Consider the following 19,448-nt stretch of genomic DNA (forward strand, 5'->3'; position numbering starts at 1 on the left):
CAGGATTAAATCGGTTGTCTCATTTCTATCAGGTGCTACAGGAATAGAAGACCGCCTACAAGAAGGAGTTCCGGAAACAATTACAAGGCTACGCAAAGCTGGACTGCAAATCTGGGTTCTAACTGGAGATAAACAGGAAACTGCTGTAAACATAGGGTATTCCTGCCGACTTCTGGATCACGATGATGATCTCATCACTTTAAATGCAGAATCTATGGTATGACTTTATATTTGTATTTATCAGATAAAGTCTTTGTGCGGAGAGGGGGGGGGACTCTTGGTCCACACACGAGAACCGGTTGTGTATTGAAATATGCACAGTGTTTTGGAATAAGTATAAATTTGGAAGCATTGAATGTCGTAGGTGAGGCATGATGAGTAAGTAGCTGCAGCCTCGTTGCGGCCTACAGAGGCCATTCACAAGTCTGCAATATATGGACTCTGTATGGATTACTGCTAGGTACCTTTTAAAAGCACCCAATATTGCACACACAGCAGTTTTGGGCGGTTATTTCCAGCAGTTGTATGGGTGGTTCATCAGTCCAACGCCCTTTTACTAAAGAAAACATTTGGGTTAAGGGCTTATGTTTAAGAAAACTAACGTAACTGCAATGTCCTTATACATAAGCCAGACATTTAGTCTGGGCTAGTGTGAACAGCTATACAGCTGAAATTGTGGATCTGTCAGTGGTCAATAAAAGCTCATTTCCTTTTTAATTAATTACTGATCTTATTAATTGCAATCTCAACAGTTTCCAATTGAGGGAATGAATGCTGAAGAAGTGCAAAAGTGTGATATATGGCCTTTGTGCTTAAAGATCATGCATAGAAATTGCTGATTATTTTCCAGCATTAACAGTTGGGGGAATGCCCACTTCTATCAAATCATAAAGACAAAGTAGATTTCATTTAATGCTGACGTTAGTCTTGTAACTTTTGCAGCAGCAAAGCCAATGATCTGAATCCCTCAGAACATATCTTGTAATAGGGAGCTAAATATGCTTAGGTGTATGCATGTAGTTTTATAATGTTTCTTACAAAACATATTGTCTACAAAGTTCATGCATATTGGTGTCATATAGCATTAATATTATAAAATGTTTACTCTATGCAGTAGCACACAAGGTGTTTGTGTGCATTAGAATAAATAAATATATATATATATATATATATATATATATATATATATATATATATATATATATATATATATATAAAATTTAGGGTCCTATTCCACGGGCCGAGGAGGGCCTGATCAATGAAGTAAACGAGCAGCAATCTGCTAGATCGCCGCTCGTTTACTGGGCCTATTCCACAGCCCGATGATCGTTGTGCGAGGGCTGCAAGGACATCGCTACCGATGTCCTTGCAGCATCATACATTACCTGTCCAGGCTTCTTCTCCGCGCTGTCTTTATCCCCGGGTCCCGCGCGCTCTATCTTCAGAATGGCCGGTCAGCTGACAGGCCACACTCAGCCAATCACAGGCTGCGGCGGTCCCGGCCTGTGATTGGCTGAGCGCTCCGTCAGCTGACCGTCCATTCTGAAGATAGAGCGCGCAGGACCCGGGGATGAAGACCGAGGAGAAGAAGCCTGGACAGGGAACAATGATTTTAGGTCTGGCCCTAAATGAACGATCAGCCGATGACCCGATCATCGGCTGATCGTTCTCTCTATTTCACCGAATGATAATCTGCCGAATGGGGCCGATCCGGCCGATTATCGTTACTGTGGAATAGGGCCCTTAGTGTGTGTGTGTATATGTATATTAGGGTGCATTTACACAGAAAGATTATCTGCCAAAGATCTGAAGCCAAAACCAGGAATGAATTTGAAAAGAGGAGAAATCCCAGGCTTTCCTTTATGACCTGATCCCTGTTTATAGTCTTCTGGTTTTGGCTTCAAATTTTTGGCACATAATCTGTCAGATAATCTTTCTGTGTAAATGGACCCTTAGTATGTGTCTTGTTGTGGTATAGTGCCATAGATGCAAAGTACATCTTGCCACCCAATAGACTGTGTAATTACTTTTTATAATTTTCGTAGACCTACAAACATTTGAGTCGCTTGATGGTGACTTATGATGATGATTTTTTATTGTATTATTATTTATATATAACATTATTTTTATTTATTTTTTTATTTTTTTTAGGAAGCGTGTGCTGCTTTGCTTGACCAGTGTTTGCTGGAGTCCAAGATTCCAAAGGACTCAAAGGAGCGATCTTCTTGGAATGCTGACTTTGGCTTTACATTAGCTACATCTACAAAGCACCCAAATCTTGGACTTGTCATTGATGGCAAAACACTAGCCTTTGCACTAGATTCAAGCCAGTCGGACAAATTTATTTCACTGGCTCAAAAATGCCGCTCTGTGCTCTGCTGCCGCTCAACACCCCTCCAGAAAAGCATGGTAGTGAAGCTCGTTCGAGACAAGCTCAAAGCTATGACTTTAGCAGTTGGTAAGCTGTTTTTTCCTAATTTACTCGGTATATTCAAGTGGTTAACTCCCAAACGTATTTTAAATTCAAGAACTGGTGACCTGAATAATGTAAATGACAGACTGGTACTTGGAGACAGAGAGCTTATTTTTTGATCGTTGACTTGTGTGGGCGATTCATTTAATTGCTCATACAAATCAATGCAGTACTTATGTACTGCATTGATCTATTAAATCAGCACTCAATTCCTACAGCCCTGCTCCCCTCGAAGGCAATCCAGCCACTGCGCCCAAAAATGACTGACATTTATTAAGTTTAAATGCTGCTTTCAGACTTGACAGTGGCATTTAAACAGTTAAGATCTCTCTTTGCTGAGATCTCTCTTTGTGACAGCTATTAGCCACAACCCTAGTTATTGCTCAGTTACATGTCTTCAGTACTCATCTTATTTATGTTGTTCATAGGTGATGGAACCAATGATGTCAGCATGATTCAGGTAGCAGATGTTGGTGTTGGGATATCTGGTCAGGAAGGAATGCAGGCAAGTTATGACATCAGTCTTTGTGCATAAATCTTTGGTGGTCTTATTTAAAATAAAAGCTGTTAAGAATGCCATTAAAGGGGTCATTTAAAGCGGACCTGACAGTTATATACAAAAGGGTGGTGGTGTAAGGGATAGGTCATAGCTGTCGTGTCTACGTGTTTGGTGCACAGAATGCTCTGTGCTCTGCTTCCTGGGCACTTAAATGGAATGTGTCCTCAAAAAATAACTAAAAATTCTTGATTTAACACTAAAAATCGGATTTAAACAAAAATAGGTTATTTATTTTTTTAAACTTTCAATTTTGTTATCTTTAATACAAAACAATACTGAAATCTTGTAGTTTTCATTTTGAATACTAGGCTGAAAACTAAATTGGGGCAATGTTGCTGCAAATGAAATAACCTTTATTATTATTATTATTTTTTTTATTGTTGTTTTTTTATTTTAACCATACTTGCCTGCTGCCACATTGACATTTAGTTATTGGCTATTCCTCTTGTACACCTTGAGTTCTCATTAATCACTATACAGTGAGTAATATCTGTGAGAGGTGGAGATCAATGATGATTGCTGAGGCAATAGGAAATGTAATAGATGTGAGTTGTCATGTAACTTGAGATTGCAGCATGTGATGTGCAGTAACTGCGAGAGTCCACTGTCTTGCTGGGTCTGTACTGAGGAAAATACCAGGCATCGCAATGATGTCATCCTCACTCTATACGTAAGGACGCATATACTAGGTATTGCAACATTACGGGATGTCACAACGTACACACACACACCCAAACATGCAGACGCCAGAGTGCCTTCTAACATTTAAGCATGTGATCTAGACCAGTGCTTCTCAAACTGTGAGGCGGGCTTCACCAATGAGGCGCCCCCTAGTTGTTTGTGAGGCCCAGCTGGGGAGCCAGTTTGCACAAAAGTTAATATGATCTGAACAGTCCTTTTGCTGTTTACAACTATCACCATTTTAGCAACATTATTACTTGCTTTATTAGAATCTTGGGAGATGGGTGAAAGGTAGCCCTAGCATTATTTTCAGCTTTTAAATGGACTTTCACCACAGATAGTGAGGCCCAGGCATCCTCTTGGTCAGTCTGGTGAGGCCCAGGCATTGCCTTGGTCTGTTGGGTGAGGCTCCAGTAGAAAAAGTTTGAGAAGCACTGATCTAGACTATCCTTTTTGCTTAATAGGTTGTGTGTGTGACTTGAAATCAAAAAGGTTTGATTGTAATGAATTGACTAAAAGGAAATACCCTGATATTTGGTCTTGGTCTGGTTATCATTGACATAATAAAGGGAGATTGAAATTTGCAGTGCATTGACAATAATGTTTTGGTTGTATGATTGATAACAATATAGATAATAGTAGAAAAGTGGTGGTACCACACAGGTAGTACTGTCACACAATTGTATATAGAGAGTGCGCAAATGACCATTTTACAAGCCTTTTCAGATTTGCTATAAAATGGTGTTAAACATTTTCTTACGTACTTGCCACTGCTTTCAATACAGAAATGGCTGTAGTGCGTACATGTGTGATTAATGCTTCACAGGTTTCCGCTTAATACTTTTAAAGCAATCCATTTTCCTGATGCCACCCGCTAAACATGTACTATGTAGGCCAGTGAAAAACCTATGTTTTCCTTAATTCTTTAAAGTGCAGTAAAACATGATTGACCTTTTATGGTTGCAGACATTGAATATGTAGCAAATTGAATTAACCTTCCTATTCACTTCATTAGACTCAATAAAGGAAATTGATTTCTGTTTGCACTCCATTACACCTACCAGAGCACATTCTATACCAAGCAGATCCAACGGACTCCTTGTTTTTTGCTTTTATACATGTTGCAGCAATTTTCACATCTAATTGCACAACAGAAAGTGGGCATTTGTGTATTTCTATAAAACGTGTAGAATATTGTTCAAACAATGTTGCAGAATTGCCTTGTTTTGTTTCAGCACAATGTGGGTTTTTTTACTGGAAATTCCAGTTGATGTAATTAAAGGATAACTAACGCTAAGTTAACACGAACTACTCTACCTGCATGCAGTGATAGTACTTTAGTATTGTTTTTTCCTCTGTTGGGTTGTTTTTGTAGGGTTTGGATCAAAAGTAATATGGTAATAAGCTGGTTTGGTGCATTTAGGGGGTCCCTCATCTTCTCAGTGCACCGCTACACCTGAAAACACACCTCGCTATAAATATTCATAGTGTGTCTCAGTAGTAAAGTACAGTAGCTGTAATGGACTACCATGACAATTTATAAGGAGGTGGGTTTTATGGACCTGCAGTGAGGGCTGGGGAACACCCACAGTACACCAAATGTCTCATTACCTTATTCCTTTTGATCCAAATGCAGCACATTAAAAAAGAGGGGATTGTTGTCTCCAATACTATGACTCTATGTCTGTAGGTTAGTATTTGCTAACTCTGTGTGTGTGTGTGTGTGTGTGTGTGTGTGTGTGTGTGTGTGTGTATTTGTCAAGAAAATACTGATTATATTTATGATATGGACTAATTTTTTTTTTTCACCATTTTCTGCTTTTTTCCTGCTTGCAGGCAGTGATGGCCAGTGACTTTGCTGTTCCAAGATTCCGTTACTTGGAGAAGCTGCTGCTTGTTCATGGCCGATGGTGTTATTCTCGACTTGCAAATATGGTTCTATATTTCTTCTACAAAAATGCTGTAAGAAAATTTTAAAATAAGTATTCTACTGTCATAATGTTAGTGGGCTTTAAGAACTATATCTGTAAACTCCCAGGGCTTTATGTTATATAAACTTGAGATTTTTTTTTTTCCATCTTTCCAGGCTATATGCAGATATTAACATGTGGGCCATCTTGACGCTCTTTTCCGGCACAAAGTCTAAACAAGCAGAATAGGCTACCACATGAGCACTTTTCACCAGTAAGGAGTGTCAATTTGGTTCATATAATAAAACCTACACCGTCAAATTAGTTGAGTACACGTGTTTTCAGTGGAAAAAGGGCCATAAGCCTCCGATTTGTTTCCTGTGAGAATGGAAGATCGGTCATGTTGAAATTCAAAATTCATACTCAATGGTTGCATCATCATCATTGGTGACCAGTCCTGGCCAAATCACTAGTTTTGGCAAAGTTTGGTATTGAAAATTGGTACCAGCTCTCTGGTTTGTGACTTTTATCACAAACTGAGGGGGAGAATTCTTAAAGCGACTCTGTACCCACAATCTGACCCCCCAAACCACTTGTACCTTCGGATAGCTGCTTTTAATCCAAGATCTGTCCTGTGGTCCATTCGGCAGGTGATGCATATATTGTTCTAAAAGAAATTTGAAGCCCGTTCCAAACGGGAGTATCTGTGTCCTAACCTTGCACTACCCCTCTGTCCCTCCTCTCCACCCTCTTCATTATTAGGAATGCCACTGAAACATTTTCTCCATGCTGAACATTGCACAGGTCCTTAACGATCCAGCCCATGTGCCAGGATGCCACAGGGGAATAAGAGGCAATCTGCCTGGAGCATTCCTAATGATGAAGAGGGTGGGGAGGAGGGACAGAGAGGTTGTGCAAAGTTAGGGCACAGATACTCCCAGTTTGGCACGGGCTTCAAGTTTAAAAGTATTTTTTTTAGGGCAATAACCGCATCACCTGCCGAACGGACCGCAGGACAGATCTTGTATTAAAAGCAGCTATCCGAAGGTACAAGTGGTTTGGTGGGGTCAGATTGTGGGTACAGAGTCTCTGTAAACTGAGAAACCTTGGTTTATCACTCAAACAGATCATCGCTCCTTGTAATAAAGACAACGATCATCTGATTTTGTCTTTGAGGTCCAGACCTAAAATCATCACCCGCCGCGCAATAGCAATGCACGGTCAATGGCTAACGATTGTGTAAAAAAAAAAATAAATAAAGTTCATACATACCATGCTCCCTGGTGCTTGTGCCTGCTCTCCGGAACCTTCCGGTCTTCTGCCCGCAGCCACCATGTGAACTGCAGAGCCGGCCTCTAAAGTGAGAGGCCGCCCAGCCAATCACTGGCCATGGCCAGTGATTGGCTTAGCAGCCTGTCACTTCAGAGGCTGGCTCTGCGGTTCTCTTGGCGGGCAGATTTGCGTGTTCTAGTGCATTCAGACAACTCAGACAGCTATCATTGATAGCAGGCCAAGGCATGTAAGTGCATTGTATTTCTGCATGTGGTGCTTTTAGAATATTGTTTCCTTTCTTTTTTTTTTAATCCCTTTTTTTTAAATATACTGTGTGTGTGTACAATGAATATATTTATATATAATGCAAGTAAATGAAGGATTTCCGTACTGATCAGTGACCTGTATTTGGCTACAAAACAAAAAGAAAGAACCCAGTTGGATTATTCACAATCTAGGTGCATACAGGGACAATGTTAGTACAATAAAATAATACTATTTGCTTTGCAATTTCCATTTCAGCAGTTAACAAATTGATTTATTAAGAAGTCGCTCTTTTATTGAACAGCCTTGCATACTTTAGCAACTGTTTTATGGAATGCCACATGCTAAAAACCCAATTAAATTAATTTCTAAGGTTTTCAGGAAATGTGAAAGCTAATACCTTTTTGTGCATTTTTTCTGTGAGTTTCTGATGCTGATGTCTTGAATTTTTTAATTCACTCACACATGTATGCTATAAAAGAGACATTTATTGTGGCTTATTCTTTAGTAATGACCATACCAAAAATAAAGTCAAACTACCCATTCAACATTAGAAAATGAAGCTGTGTATTAGATGATGAGTTCTCTGCTATAATCCTGAGCACCATGAAATATACAAAAAAAATTCCCCCAACAACCCCTTTTTAAATTGAAATTATAAAAGAAAAGAAAAAAGGAATTGAATTGAAAATTTGGGGTATTTGCTTTAGATTGGCTAGGTCTGAAAGGTTTCTTACTTACCATAAAAAGCACATACTGTATATCAAAGGGGTTTTCCAATAGTGTAAAAAATTTACATTTGCCTCCAATACGGTATTGCTTCAGTGGAGACCCCAGTGTTTTTCTTGTAGATGGCACATGACTGTTGTAGTCAATTAGTGATCTCAGTGGTCATGTTCTCTACTACTGGCTAGAAGAACAGAATGACAGCTGAGGCTACTGTTAACATGCTCTTGATTGGTTTGTTTATAGGATCCCATCTGTGGAAATGGCATACTGTACCATGCAATTCAATTCTATACTTCTTATAGTGACATATACCACAAGCCAGCTGAAGCAAAAAAAATGGACAGAATGTTGATCCTGTCTGAATCATGGACCACTATAGACACACAGCATGTATGGTGGGAATGCTCCCATTATACACATTAAACATAGCAGGAAACTGCATTCTTAACCCAGTCTCCTACAATTTTATACAAGCATACTTGATGGATGGATCAATACCCTAGGCCTACATTAAATCTTATTTATATAGCTGTAGTGATTTTTAGTTTCACATAGGAAAAAAAACTAATATTTGCTCCTTTTTTCTTTTTGCTTCTCTTGTAGATGTTTGTGGCACTTCTGTTTTGGTACCAATTTTATTGTGGCTTCTCTGGATCAGCGATGATTGACCAGTGGTATCTTATCTTTTTCAATTTACTCTTTTCATCCATTCCACAACTGGTTACTGGAATTCTTGATAAAGACCTACCAGCTGAAATGTTGATTGCTGTCCCTGAGCTGTATAGAAGTGGACAGACAATGGAGGTAATGTAGCAGCTTAATACAAGCATCATATTATTAGATTATTATTTAATTAATTTTTTTTCCATATATTGCTAGTTCACCCCCCCCCCCTTTTTTCTATAGTGTCTTGTTTCATCCCAGCTCAGCTGCATCCATACATTATAGTTAATGCAGCCTGGTCATGTGATCACTAGTCTGATGACCATAATTACATGCTCTAATGTGTAGACAGGTCGTCAGTCTGTCCTATGGTACTGGAACGATGTGTAGAGGACAGCACTTCCGTAGCGGTGGTGATCGAGGCAGTGGGTATTTGAGCAAAATAGTAGAAAAGACCCGGCATTTACCAGATGATACTTGCTAATTTATTGTGGTGCAAAAAGCATCAGGTACAAAGAGGATGTGTTTCTACACTGTTTATTTTAGCTTTAAAAATGCTCTGCAAATCATTTGGTGCTTATTTCAGGCTGTGTAAAATGACCCTAAAAGACTAGTGGTGGAGTGTAGTTAAAGAGGATTTTATTAACCTATCAGCTCTAACGTTATCCAACGTGTCTCTTTTGGGTGCAAATTTTCAAATGTGTCCTGTGCAGTTCTGTGTCCGATGCAGACTGACACGGCTCTGCATGTAAAAGCTACAGTAACAGGGATATAAGAATACAGGCTAAAGCTATATCAAATCTAAGGCTATGTTCACACTACGTATATTTCAGTCAGTATATTTCAGTCAGTATTGCAACCAAAACCAGGAGTGGATTAAAAACACAGGATCTGTTCACACAATGTTGAAATTGAGTGGATGGCCGCCATATAACAGTAAATAACTGCCATTATTTCAATATAACAGACGTTCTAAAATAACAGCAAATATTTGCCATTAAATGGCGGCCATCCACTCAATTTCAACATTGTGTGAACAGAGCCTTTCTGTGTTTTTAATCCACTCCTGGTTTTGGTTGCAATACTGACTGAAATATACATATACTGACTGAAATATACGTAGTGTGAACCCAGCCATAGGCTGGGTTCACACTATGTATATTTGAGGCTGTATGTTTGAGGCTGTATAGCAACCAAAACCAGGAGTGGATTGAATACACAGAAAGGATCTGTTCACACAATGTTGTAATTGAGTGGATGGCCGCCATATAATGGCAAATATTTGCTGTTATTTTAAAACAACGGCTGTTATATTGAAATAATGGCCGTTATTTACTGTTATATGGCGGCCATCCACTCAATTTCACCATTGTGTGAACAGAGCCTTTCTCCTGGTTTTGGTTGCTATGAGGACCTGACATGAGGACCAAATACAGCCTGAAATATACATAGTGTGAACCCAGCATTATAGTGTAAGTTAGGGGGCAGAAATGCTTACTAGGAATAAGAGCAAGTACAGTGATGAGTCTCTCTCCACGTCTTTAGAAATGCACACTATAGTATTCTCTCAATAGCCTTTTCTGTACTATAATAAGCAGAAAAAAAATATCCTGGTCTGCTCCCTCATGGAATAAATGTCATTAGAAACCTCTTTTGACTTGTCATAAGGCGTGTCAAAAGTTATTGTTCACAACAGGTTTCACTGGTGAGACCCACTGTGATCGGGAGATATTGCTGGGGAGAAAGCAGTGGGATCCATTCTCCAGCCGGCCACTAATTCCAACAATGTAGTTGTACGTTGTAGAGGTACTGCTGGGAAGTGGATCACGCTGCTGCCAGGAGCTCTCCGCGGCTATATCTGCTGATCACAGAGGGTCTCTGCAGTAAGACCCGCTGTGATCAATAACTTTACATGCCTGATATGTAAAAAGATATTTTAGATACATCCAAAAAAAAAGCAGATGCTGTATTTTACGCATTTACAGTATAGAACAAAATTAAGCTCACATTCTTCCTATCCATGGCAATACCCAATTTGCAGGCAGCTTCTATCATGCAAATATAAGAGGGCCTAAATTGGAAGAACCTATGTCATGCAGGAAATGGTGTTTTATTTTCAGTCTGACACATTGATCTCTTCTAAAATCTCTTGCCGATACACAAACTGTCCAGAGTATGAGAGGTTTTCTCTGGGGATTCCCATAGAAAGCATCTCCTTCTCTGGACAGTTCCTGTCTTGACCAGAGGTGGCAGCAGAGAGCACTGTGTCAGACTAAAAATGTGACATAATTTCCTTCATGACATATTGTAGCTTATAAGACGTGAGATTTTTTAATAGAAGTAAATTACAAATCTATATAACTTTCTGACACCAGTTGATTTGAAAGAAAAAGTAATGCTGGGTTTTATAGCTAGAGGTATAACCAGTAGGAAGAGGGAGAATGTGATCCCACTGTATAGAGCTCTAGGGAGACCACATCTGTAATACTGTGACCAGTTCTGGAGACCGCACCTACAGAAAGATTTATAAAATAAAACTGGTCCAAAGACGGGCTACAAAAATGGTGGAGGGTAAAACAGATCAGGAAAGACATAAGGAACTAAATCTCTACCGTTTAGAGCAGCGCTTCTCAAACTGTGAGCCGCGCCTCACTGGTGAGGCGCAGCTCGCAGTCTGGTGAAGCGCAGGGTCCCGATGCGCAGCCGCTCAGCTGACAGGGAGGCCCCGCTTTCTTTCTCCAGCCGCGCACTCAGCCTCCCTCGCAGCTCGAGAGCGCGGCGCAGGCGGTGATGGACAGGTGGGTGGGCCAATCATGAGCAGGGGTGCGTTGAGGCCGTACGGAGCCTTAGTGCACCATATTAAAAAAAATAAATGGCTACGCCACGAGGGGGGCTGAGTGGGCGGCTGGAGGAAGTGCACGGGGCCTCCCTGTCAGCTGAGCGGCCACGCGAGGGAACGCTCCATCTCAAAGTCTTGTAGTAAACAGGGGGCCGGGGGACATCACATGTGGAAAACAGGGGGAGAGGGGGACATATAGCCCCCCCCATCCACCCCCTCAGTAGAACCGGACTGGAGGTAACCAGGTGAGTGCAGGCCCCGCAATATCCCGGTGGCTGCAGGCCCCCCATCCCCCCTTAGTAGAGCGCCCGGACATCGCCCGCCACCCCCGCACAATCGGCGTTCCTGTGAGTGCAGCCCCGAAGTCCCACCTCCCCTGCGGCTGCCCACCAGCTCAGCTCTGCTACATCATCATGCCACCAGCTCAGCTCTGCTACATCATCATGCCACCAGCTCAGCTCTGCTACATCATCATGTCACCAGCTCAGCTCTGCTACATCATCATGCCACCAGCTCAGCTCTGCTACATCATCATGCCACCAGCTCAGCTCTGCTACATCATCATGCCACCAGCTCAGCTCTGCTACATCATCATGCCACCAGCTCAGCTCTGCTACATCATCATGCCACCAGCTCAGCTCTGCTACATCATCATGCCACCAGCTCAGCTCTGCTACATCATCATGCCACCAGCTCAGCTCTGCTACATCATTATGCCACCAGCTCAGCTCTGCTACATCATCATGCCACCAGCTCAGCTCTGCTACATCATCATGCCACCAGCTCAGCTCTGCTACATCATCATGCCACCAGCTCAGCTCTGCTACATCATCATGCCACCAGCTCAGCTCTGCTACATCATCATGCCACCAGCTCAGCTCTGCTACATCATCATGCCACCAGCTCAGCTCTGCTACATCATCATGCCACCAGCTCAGCTCTGCTACATCATCATGCCACCAGCTCAGCTCTGCTACATCATCATGCCACCAGCTCAGCTCTGCTACATCATAATGCCACCAGCTCAGCTCTGCTAGATCATCATGCCACCAGCTCAGCTCTGCTACATCATCATGCCACCAGCTCAGCTCTGCTACATCATCATGCCACCAGCTCAGCTCTGCTACATCATCATGCCACCAGCTCAGCTCTGCTACATCATCATGCCACCAGCTCAGCTCTGCTACATCATCATGCCACCAGCTCAGCTCTGCTACATCATCATGCCACCAGCTCAGCTCTGCTACATCATCATGCCACCAGCTCAGCTCTGCTACATCATCATGCCACCAGCTCAGCTCTGCTACATCATCATGCCACCAGCTCAGCTCTGCTACATCATCATGCCACCAGCTCAGCTCTGCTACATCATCATGCCACCAGCTCAGCTCTGCTACATCATCATGCCACCAGCTCAGCTCTGCTACATCATCATGCCACCAGCTCAGCTCTGCTACATCATCATGCCACCAGCTCAGCTCTGCTACATCATCATGCCACCAGCTCAGCTCTGCTACATCATCATGCCACCAGCTCAGCTCTGCTACATCATCATGCCACCAGCTCAGCTCTGCTACATCATCATGCCACCAGCTCAGCTCTGCTACATCATCATGCCACCAGCTCAGCTCTGCTACATCATCATGCCACCAGCTCAGCTCTGCTACATCATCATGCCACCAGCTCAGCTCTGCTACATCATCATGCCACCAGCTCAGCTCTGCTACATCATCATGCCACCAGCTCAGCTACGCTACATCATCATGCCACCAGCTCAGCTACGCTACATCATCATGCCACCAGCTCAGCTTTGCTACATCATAATCTCAGCTCTGCTATATCACCATCATGTCAGCTCTTGGTGGGGAATACCCCTTTAACTGGTGGATACAGCAGGTGCATTATTACTTTATGGGGGCACAGCACTGGACATTATTATTATATGGGGGCACAGTCAGGTGGCATTATTACTATATGGGGGCACATCAGAAGGCATTATTACTATATGGGAGCACAGCAGGGGGCATTATTACTATATGGGGGCATAGCAGCGGGCATTATTATTGTATGAGTGTCCCAGTCGGGGTATTATTACTATATGGGGAAGAGCAGGGGATCTTACGCACAGGGGGCAACCCACATACCTAATCTGGGGGATTTAACTGTTTGTGGGGCTCTAGTGGGGGAATTTACTATTTGTAAGGCACTATTGAAGGTATTAACTACTATATGGGAGCTATTATGGGAATGCCTACTACTTTGATAGTGCCAGGAACACTGCACATCACTCTGACAGTGCCAGGAATGCCAAATGTACAGAAATGGGGTAATGAGGGAAGAGGGAGCTACCACAGGAAGAGGAGGTTAAGAGTGGAATCATGCTAGCGTGTGTGTGTGTGTGTGTGTGTAAGCTGCCAGGTAGGGTATGGAGAAAGAAATGCTGCACTGTGGGGCTGGTTTACAGGTGTAGCAGTATGTGGTAATGGGTTACTGCAGGTGGAGCAGTATGTGGTAATGGGTTACTGCAGGTGGAGCAGTATGTATTTTCGGCACTTTGCTGGTGGTTTACTAAATGGTGAAGCAACATTTTATTTCTGCACTTGGTGTTGTTTTGACGCTGCTCTGGGATATTATGTGCACTACATGGCGGTATCTGGCGCTTCATAGTTGTATATGTTTGTTGGTGAGGCCCCAGCATCAACATGGATTGCCGGGTGAGGCCCAAGAACAAAAAGTTTGAGAAGCTCTGGTTTAGAGGAAAGAAGGAAAAGGGGGACATGATCGAAATATATCATAAATATGTTAAAGGGCTAAATAGGTCTCAGGATGAAAGTGTTTTAGTTAAAGGAAAATCATAAACTCTGAACTCAAGAACAAGGGGCATTTGGGGGAAAGATCAAGAGCAACATGAAAAAAATATTTTACTGAAAAGAGTAGTAGATGCTTTGAGCAAACTTCCAGCAGATTTTATTTGGTAAATCCAAAGTAACAAATTTAAACCTGTATCTATGCTATATGCAATTTCTAAGATAAGAAAGGAAGTAATATAAGGGCAAACTAGATGGACCAGGTGATCTTTCTGCCGCCAATCTTCTGTGTTTCTAAATGTCATCACACTCTTGCTTTTTATTTCTCTATAGGAGTACAAGCCTCATATGTTTTGGCGCAACATGATTGATGCCTTCTATCAGAGTCTTATATGTTTCTTCATTCCATATTTTGTAAGTTATATTATATATAACATAAGTAAATTGCTAGTATGTGTAGAAAAGATGTAATGTAAAATGTGTGTATAATATATATTTTTCTTCTTTATGCAGACATTCTATGACACCGATATTGACTTGTTTACATGGGGCACTCCAATAGTCACATGTGCTCTTTTGACCATTATGCTGCACTTGGGCATTGAGACCAAAACTTGGGTAAGATACAGGGCTTTTTTGTCTTTGTTTTTATGTATAAATACTGTATTTCAGTGTGTGTTTTGTTTGTTTTTTTCCAAGACGTCTGGTATATTATTAAACATGGTGCATGGAAACTTGCAAGAATTACTGTTATGTATTCATATTTGATCACTTAGTACTATTGACAAACATACATTTATCAACTGCTTATTATGTTTTCAGACTTGGATCAATGTCTCCTCCATTGCCTTCAGTATTCTCCTATTTTTTACCGTGGCTTTGATTTACAATTCAACCTGTCCAACATGCAACCCTCCTTCCAACCCATATTGGACTATGCAAAAACTCCTCGCCAATCCTTTGTTTTATTTCATTTGCATCTTGTCACCCATCGCTGCTTTGTTACCAAGGTATTATATGTTGTGTTTGTTTTGTTTTTTTGTTTTGTGTTTTCATTTCATTATTTTTATCATTTTAACCTTCATGTTCTGTGTTTGTAAACCTTTTGTATTACTCCAGTTTGGCTAACAATAAATAACATTTTGTCTTGGTTAAAAAAAAGCCACTTTTTTCAGCTACTGTGGAGACCTCTGACTTTAATGCCTACAGACCAGTTTCAAACCTGTGCATTAGTTTACTACTGTCCTTTACTAGTTCTTGGAAGTTTAGCAAAAAGAATGGAGGCACATTGAAGTTGGACTAAAGGCTCAAGCCACAAATTCCCCAGTGTGCACAATACTCTAAGGGAAGAGGTTAAGTGACGATAGTTTCACCTGCTACTGAGCAGATTGCAGCCTGACTGCTGGCTACTTGTAGAAATACAAGAATTTGGGTTTAATTTTAAATTGCATAGAACTGCTGAAAAAAAAAATTCTATAAAATATTACCCTGATAGTTTCCCTTTAAAAATGTTTACAAAATTAAGTATCTTTTAGCTAGACATTGGTCTATTTTTTCGTTTCTGTCTGTTTCCTGTCGGTAACTCACTATTCTTTCCATTAACAATCTAATCCTGTGTACCTTTTAGTTCTACCTGGAGCACATTCTTCACATGAAAGAGTTCAATAGGCATCTACTTGTGTTATGCAGTAGACTCAGTTTTAAAATAGTATATTGATTTTTCATCTTGTTGTTACAAATGTATTTGGGTCATAGTTTATTTATTTTATGTTTTTATATTTTAGGTTTTTATATAAGTCTATCCAAGGGACAATGTTTCCAACACAGGTTCAGGTTGGACGTCAGGCATTAAAAGCACATTCACAATGCCTGTCAAATGTCTATAAACAGACTTTCATTAAAACAGCTGTTCCACAAAGACCAATCAATACCGCCTTGGCGACTGTAAGTGACATTCATCCAGTTAGGAACCAGACAGAAGCCATTTTGGACAAGGAGAGAGACACTGAGATTTTGTGCTTTCCTGACCAAGAACAAGTTCCAACTGAGGGCATCCTCTGTTCCAGTCCAGTCGCTTCCTTTTCTGTGAAGGAAAATGACCAGTCTTTCACATGTTATCAGCCATACGCTCTTGACTCTTGTGTGGCATCAGAAGCTATGTATATGGATGAAATGATCCGCTGGAATTCAAAGATGGATCAGCCAGACATTGGTTTGATGAGCTGGATTACATCAACTCCTTTATTAAAAGACTGTAGTAGACCAAAGCAAATATCAGCTGTTCAAGATGCCTCAAAAGATTCTTCTATGCTGCCATCAGATTTTTCTGTTTCTAAAGAGTTAAAACTAAGCTTACAATGCAATACTAGTTTTTTTCCAGAGAGAATAATTCGGAGCACAGGAAATGGGGAAATGCAAGAGACAACATTTTTATAGATGAATGTGTGTATGTACATAGATATATATATATTTGAGACACTATTTATATTTTCTACTTTTGCACAGTATTTTTTAGGCAATTTACCTAGTTTCAGAACCTGAAGCAGGTGATTGGTGGTACAGAACAGTTTTCTGTTTTATGTAAATAACCTGTTCTAAAATTATATTAAGAGATTTATAAAAGAAAAAAAACTGTATAAAGATTTTTTTTTAATTTTTAACTGGTTAAGTAGCTTTACCAAACTTCTGAAAGATAGAGAACAGAAATTTATTTGTAGAGTTGAAGTTTATATTTTATTTGTGCAATGACTTCCTTGGGTGCCTGTCATCTGGAAGACTACCTGTCATTTACACTGATTGTATGAATGAATACATTTAACTAAAGTGCCTTATATGAAACACAAATGTAATCATTTAAATACATCTAAATGTGGATATAGAAGTAGATAAAGGGTAAACCTACATGTTTGCTTTTCTTGTGTGTTATATCGCCCATTATACAATGAATCTGCAATGTTGCACAGCATTAGAGCTTGAGCACTCATAATTGGATATTGCTGGTCTACTTTCTGCAGGGTTCAATGCAGATTAGCTACATTAAAAAGCACAGTTCTGTTATAAGCCATTGTGTATGGAACTGTAATATCACTCCCATTTTAGTGCATGAGGCCTTTAAAAAAAAAAATAGAGAGAGTTTAAACAGCTGGTACCACAAAGTTATATAGAATTATAAATTCTATTTCAAAATCTCGCTAAACGCAGTGTAGGATTTCCGTAAGGATTTGCTACTGATCTGAGCAGTTCCTGCCATGGACAGAGGTGGCAGCAGAGAGCACTCTGTCAGACTGGAAAAAATACAATACTTCCTGTAGGACGTACAGCAGCTGATAAGTACTGGAAGACTTGAGATTTTTAAATAGAAGTCATTTACAAATCTATATAACTTTCTGGTACCAGTTGATTTGAATAAATTTTTTTTACCTATGTATGCCTCTCATTATATGCTAAACTTTCTGAATTTTCTAAAAAAATGTGGGATATTCCACCTGACACCATACATAGCTTTGTGTTCTCCTCTAGAATAACTCCATACGTAAGTTTCCTAGAGGAGCCTGTATGGACACTCCTGGAGGTGGTACTGCTCAATGCTAGAATGGTGAACAGTTTCCATGCACCGCAGTGTGGTGGCTTTTAACCAGATGTGCCTTGATTTTGTCAGGATCTTGCAAACAGCAGTATTGATGAAAGTTTCTTGGATGCCTATGAAGGTAACTGGGAACAGTTTATAAAACACCAATTCAGTGTCAATGAAAATGTGAAGACGTGTTTTTAAATATCTTCTATGCTAATAAATTTATTGATGTTACAGGCCCAATGCTTGTGGCTGTGCTATCGTCACATGTCCCCTTTTTGATTTCTGTAAGGTATAGACATTGTGTGGCTCCAAAGCACTACCCAGAACGATAATCGTTCGGTTGAAATGCAGTTGATCGCTTTATAAGACCTGGACCTATTTTTATCGTTGCTCGTTCGCAAATCGTTTGCATTGAATAAGACATCGTTCGGTCGTTCGCAATAGATACGAACGCAATAGCGAAGAAAAACGATCGCAATTACAATCATAAGTAACGATTATCGTTCCATGGAAATGAGTGAACATTTTTAGGTCTTTCACAATAGCGGTCGTTTGAGATTGTTAATAGTTAACGATTAGGCAAACTATGATCATCCGGTGGAATAGGGCCCTAAGGTGTGGGCTCTAGAGGCGGTCAGAGGCCGCATTGGCAATTGATTTTTTTACTCATGGTGCTTTAGAAAAAATTTATTTTTATTTCTACAACATGAAGAGGACCAAAAAAGTGTTAGACGGTTCTATATAAAACTACTAGCATGATGTTTTGTTTACAATGTGTTAAATGTTACTCGCTGCAAATCTTTATAAGAGGACCAATGGTCACACCAAAGTGTCTCCTGTTACATATCTATACAGATAGTATCACATCTCTTCTGCATTCAACTCATGACTGCTGCTTAGCCTGTAATATATTGTCAGATTAGTGACTGCTGCCTTGTTGTATCAGTATAAACCAGAGTATACAGTAGCTTTATGAGCATTTATGTCAATAAAGGCATTACAGTTTAAAAATGTTAACATGTTTTATATGGTAGCATTTTATGTTATGACTATAGACACAAACTACTGGAAGATGTCTGGAATATTTTAAGCGTATTCACCTCCTGTATTGCATTTGTTTAGGGTCACGTTGTACACCATTTCTATAGTTTATCTTTAGTATCCAACAGTTTAGTTGCATTATTTGGAAATAAATGCCGAGGGATAAAAATATTCATTTAATGTGTCAATTACAGAACCAACAAATTAAACATTTTTTATAGAAGTCATCTAGTTTGAGTGACAGTTTCTTAAAGAAGTTAGAAGAGTAAGAACGTATTTATGATTTAAAAATTCTTGTGTTCATAACCAGAGTTTTGATATTTGGTATTAGAGAAGATGCTATCTTGATTTTGTAGATTTCACCCCTCTCGTTCATTACATTTTAAATAATCTTACGTCCCATATTGACTAAATGTATCAATGGTTAAAAGGGGTTTTCCACCTTATGAGCCAGTTCACACAGAGTAAAAGTGGTGGAATTCCACGGCGGAGCCCCACCTGCTGTCTGTTTCAATGGGACAGCTTGCGCACCTCCGCTTCTGCCGCCCTTCACTTAAAGAATTGACATGTCCATTCTTTGAGCGGAGAGCCGCGGAAGCGCACAAGCCCTCCAATTGAAACAGACAGCAGGTGGAA

General features: G+C 40.5%; 1 protein-coding gene across 1 annotated transcript in view; it reads left to right on the forward strand.

Annotated features, from left to right (window-relative positions):
- ATP10A (ATPase phospholipid transporting 10A (putative)) overlaps positions 1–18,091 on the forward strand; it is an 89,006-nt gene extending 70,915 nt beyond the window's left edge. Inside the window, exons 13-21 of the mRNA XM_069970847.1 lie at positions 33–217; positions 2,152–2,458; positions 2,902–2,982; positions 5,554–5,675; positions 8,492–8,692; positions 14,531–14,611; positions 14,711–14,815; positions 15,020–15,207; positions 15,982–18,091. Of these exons, the coding sequence (XP_069826948.1) occupies positions 33–217; positions 2,152–2,458; positions 2,902–2,982; positions 5,554–5,675; positions 8,492–8,692; positions 14,531–14,611; positions 14,711–14,815; positions 15,020–15,207; positions 15,982–16,633 (1,922 nt within the window). The 3' untranslated portion in view covers positions 16,634–18,091. The remainder of the gene's footprint in view (positions 1–32; positions 218–2,151; positions 2,459–2,901; positions 2,983–5,553; positions 5,676–8,491; positions 8,693–14,530; positions 14,612–14,710; positions 14,816–15,019; positions 15,208–15,981) is intronic.
- Positions 18,092–19,448: the final 1,357 nt, after the last annotated feature.

Source organism: Dendropsophus ebraccatus, chromosome 5 (genome assembly GCF_027789765.1).
Source record: "Dendropsophus ebraccatus isolate aDenEbr1 chromosome 5, aDenEbr1.pat, whole genome shotgun sequence".
Lineage (NCBI taxonomy): Eukaryota > Metazoa > Chordata > Amphibia > Anura > Hylidae > Dendropsophus > Dendropsophus ebraccatus.